The sequence below is a fragment of the Arachis ipaensis genome, chromosome B08 (genome assembly GCF_000816755.2).
Source record: "Arachis ipaensis cultivar K30076 chromosome B08, Araip1.1, whole genome shotgun sequence".
Classification (NCBI taxonomy): Eukaryota; Viridiplantae; Streptophyta; class Magnoliopsida; order Fabales; family Fabaceae; genus Arachis; species Arachis ipaensis.
Window position 1 is genome coordinate 1,621,259 of NC_029792.2, and position 4,330 is coordinate 1,625,588.

At 39.1% G+C, this 4,330-nt stretch overlaps 2 protein-coding genes across 2 annotated transcripts in view; one reads left to right on the plus strand and one right to left on the minus strand.

Moving 5' to 3' along the window:
- On the plus strand, positions 239-2,061 carry LOC107612904 (solute carrier family 25 member 44). The gene has a single exon (XM_016314687.2). The coding sequence runs from the start codon at positions 786-788 to the stop codon at positions 1,806-1,808; it is 1,023 nt and encodes a 340-aa protein (XP_016170173.1). The 5' UTR covers positions 239-785; the 3' UTR covers positions 1,809-2,061.
- The window catches only part of LOC107612905 (PHD finger protein ALFIN-LIKE 4), a gene marked incomplete in the record, with an annotated part of 3,847 nt that continues 2,581 nt past the window's right edge, over positions 3,065-4,330 (minus strand). The window contains 1 exon segment of the mRNA XM_016314688.2: positions 3,065-3,716. Within this exon segment, the coding sequence (XP_016170174.1) occupies positions 3,450-3,716 (267 nt within the window).

Sequence of the window (4,330 nt, forward strand, 5' to 3'; positions counted from 1 at the left end):
TTATATTAATAACTAATTTTAATACTAATTTTAGTGTGCCTTGTGCCTTGTTGAATCTCATTCATTTTAATCCTGTTTTAAACATCTAACTAATCTATTTAAGACTCCATTTTTTGCATAAATCAAAATCAAAATCCATTTCTATCTAATAAAAGAAAACTAAAAGGAAAGTAAAAACCTCAAATCTGAAATCCCTGCTATTCCGGTTACCCATCCATCACTTTCTCTCTTTACACACACTCTCTCTCTATAACTTACCATCACCCCCTTTGCTTTTCTCTCTCGAAATGTTCTGAAGTTTTTCTCTCTCCTTTCCATTCCGGCAAGGTTCGAAATTTCCGGCGCCGGTGGCCAGGATGAAGACGCTGATGTTGCTGGTATGACTCTCTCTGTTAATATACAAATACAAATGCTAGATCTACTCATCCTACCTCACGTTCGATCCAAGACCTGGTTCCACAAGAGGAAAAAACCCACTTTTTCCCCCTAATTCATCCCTCTTAGATTCTCAATTCCACTTTCTATTATTGTAATATATGTGATTCTTTAATTGTACTTGCAAATTGTACAGTTCCTATATTGGATAATTGTTTCTTCGTTTTTTTGAGAAAAATTTCCACTTTCCTTTTCTCTTTTAAGTTTGTACAGTTAGGGTTCTAGCCTTCTAGGTCGTAGTAGATGGTCTGGATCCGGGAAAAATCTTATTGAAAAAATCGGGTTTTGGTTTAGGGTTTTTTCTGGGTTTGTGGCGAATTGAATTGGGTCGGTTTAAGAAAGTGGCGAAGATGAACTTGGGTGCTGCCAAGGAAGAATCGACACCAGAGGTTCATGTCCCAGCCGATATTGATTGGCAGAAGCTCGATAAATCCAAGTTCTTCTTCCTCGGCGCAGCACTTTTCTCTGGGGTTTCAGCAGCACTGTACCCCGTTGTGGTATTGAAAACGAGGCAGCAAGTTGCTCAGTCCCAAGTTCCTTGCATCAAGACTGCATTTTCAGTGATTAGCCATGAGGGTTTTCGAGCATTGTATAGAGGGTTTGGTACCTCTTTGATGGGAACAATCCCTGCTAGAGCCATGTACATGGCTGCTTTAGAGATCACTAAGAGTAATGTAGGCACTGCCACTGTTAGGTTTGGGATAGCTGAGCCGACTGCGGCCACGATTGCCAATGCGGTGGCCGGACTGAGTGCAGCCATGGCAGCTCAGCTTGTGTGGACCCCGGTCGACGTAGTGAGCCAGAGGCTAATGGTTCAAGATGGTTCCAATGCAAGACAATATGCCAATGGGATTGATGCATTCAGGAAGATTCTCAGAACAGATGGTCCTAGAGGGTTGTACAGAGGTTTTGGGATATCAATTTTGACATATGCACCTTCAAATGCTGTTTGGTGGGCTTCATATTCTGTTGCACAGAGAATGGTTTGGGGTGGTGTTGGATACTACTTGTGCAGCAATAAGAAGGATGATGGTGAGACAACAAATGAACTGAGGCCGGATTCGAAGACAGTAATGGCAGTTCAGGGAGTCAGTGCAGCAATGGCTGGTGGCATGTCCGCATTAATCACCATGCCATTGGATACAATTAAGACAAGGCTGCAGGTCTTGGATGGTGATGAGAATGGGAATGGGCGTAGAGTACCAACGGTTGTTCAGACAGTGAGGAATTTAGTTAAGGAAGGTGGTTGGATGGCATGTTACAGAGGTTTGGGACCAAGATGGGCTTCAATGTCTTTGTCTGCAACAACAATGATCACTACTTATGAGTTCCTTAAACGACTTTCTACAAAGAATCAGGATGTTTTGACATGATGACCATGGAGATAGGATTATAACAACAACAACAAAAGAAAAAAAGAAGAGAAAAGAAAACAAAGAAAAAGGAGAAAGAAGTATTATCCTCTCTTAGTTTCTTTTGTCTAAACTATGCCACTTGTTTTCTTTCAACCCTTTTCTTCACTTATGCAGCATGGCTGCTTGATCAATCCAAGCATTTTAGTTGTAGGGCATCTTATATATATATATATATTGAAAATAAAAAATTTTCTTCCAAGTTCTAACACAACTGCATTTTGATGTAATGTACATGCTTCTGAAAATTTTACACTGTTTATTATTACTTCTGGGTTCCAATTGAATCTTGCCTACCATACAAACATAGGGGTTCCAAAGCAGAATTATGAGTTTGGTGATAGCAGCATCTGATTAGTGATAGGAATCGTTTGTATTTTTCTAATGATTTTATCATTTTCAATGGATAGAAGAATGCAAGGTACTGGGAAGTGGGAGCAACTATAAGGCATTTATTAATGGGTTTGGTTTGTAGTGGATAACTTTAATTAATGGTGGGGGCTACCAACATGTTGGGTGGGGGGTCCCAGGAGTAGTGTAAAACAAGTTACTCTACTAGTTATGTAGTATGGATGATGGATCTTATTGTTCGCATATGGAATCTTCAACAGATTAAAATGTAAATATTTTACAACTATTTCTCATTTAAAAAGAAAAAAAGAAATTTAGCCTGGTTATCATCGTTATTTCCGTCAGCATGCGTGTTTACTTGACATTTCTAGAATTAATTTAAGATCCATATAAAAATTGAACATCTAGAATGAATTAATGCTCCAAGTCTCCAAATGTTCTCATTATGTTTTGTTTTTATCGTCTTCCTTTTTTATAGGATAAATTACAACCTGCGGTGATGGAATTTCTTTTTTTTAGAGAAATAGTAGGGTAAGGTAAACTGAGACCAACAGTTTAGGAATATTGTTTTTCTTTTTTCTTTTTCCCCCCCCTTTTTCTTAGAGGTCCTATATTATCGTTCAAGTTTCAACATGCTACAGTTTAGGATTAATGCACTAGACGCCGACACCATCCAAATCATTGACAAAACGTGCTACGTGCAGATATAAAGTGATTACCGGATTCGTTTGTTTACTACTTTACTAAAGCATAAACTTGAGTCTAGGTCTAATTATCTCCAATGAATCTAGGTTGACACAATGGAAAGCCTTAGACTCGTAAACGATGGCTCCTCTCAGACATTCAAAAGAGACTCAAATTTAAGATGGTAGGATATCACCCCATTCATTTAGGGAAGTACCTTGTCAAAAGGCGCAGTCTAAACATAAGATCTAGCTGGTCAGAACATTATGGTTCGGTTCCAATGCCAATCGTATTGGAAAAAGACTCGGTCTTCCCAGGTCAACAATGCTTCAACTACAGGGAAATAAACCCAGGGCATCAAATGACTTGCAGGAACCGACACACCATAAATCCTACAGTAGTCTACAAAATAAGCCTACATGTATCAAAAAAAAAAAGAAGGGGGGAGAGGGGTGGGAGACTATCCAATAACTGTAGATAGTTAAAAATAAAATAAAAAAAATAAAAACATGAACCAGATCAGTTATGACTCCAACAAAGCTTCTCCATTCAATGCTGTGAAATTGCTCAGCGAGCTCTCTTGTTACCACTGCATGATGGACACTTGTATTGCTTCATATGTTCTGCCCTAGCAGGGGTAATCTTCACGCATTTACCATGGAACCACTTCTCGCAGATGTCGCAGCAAATCCAGAACTCATCAGTACCGGTACTCTCGCCGCATGCCCCACAAAAGGCTTCTCCATGTTCCTCATCATCTTGCTCTTCTGCTCCTTCATCCTCATCCTTTGGTTGGAATGCCTTTGACTGTCTACCCTGCGACTCAGAAGCCCGCTGCTCCAACAGACAATAATTAGATAGCAACATAAAAGTAAAGCAGAAGTAGAGAACCACAAGCATGATAGCCCCAGGAATGCATTCACCCACAACTTCAATCAGGCAGTTCGAAAACAGAAACAAGATACTACTACTCTACTAGCATCCAATATCCACATTGCACAAGCAAAAACCAGAAATACAGAAATTTAAGCAACAACATTTTTTTGGAGTTTGTTTTAGACCACTCCAAAGGCATACACGCGCGCACACGCACTTGCATATTAACACTATAGTGCCAGTAGTTGGTAAAGATAAAACAGAATAATTAAATCCTAACTTTTGATTATACTATTCAATATGTTACTATCTATCTTGTATAGATTTAAGCATATGTACTATATTACAGTTTTTAATCCTTCACCTTTTGGTAATTAATTTTGGAAAGGATTTCTATCAGCAAATAACCTAAGCCTGGAAAGCATCCGACGTTTTCCAGAGCAACTCCAAGGGACAAGTAGGTATGAACAGATATGGTTATTCAACATATCTTGGTGTGAGGAGAAAAGTATTATTTACCGCTTTGGAGCTGGACTTAGATTTGCTGCCACTGTTGTTTGAGACTGAGGACT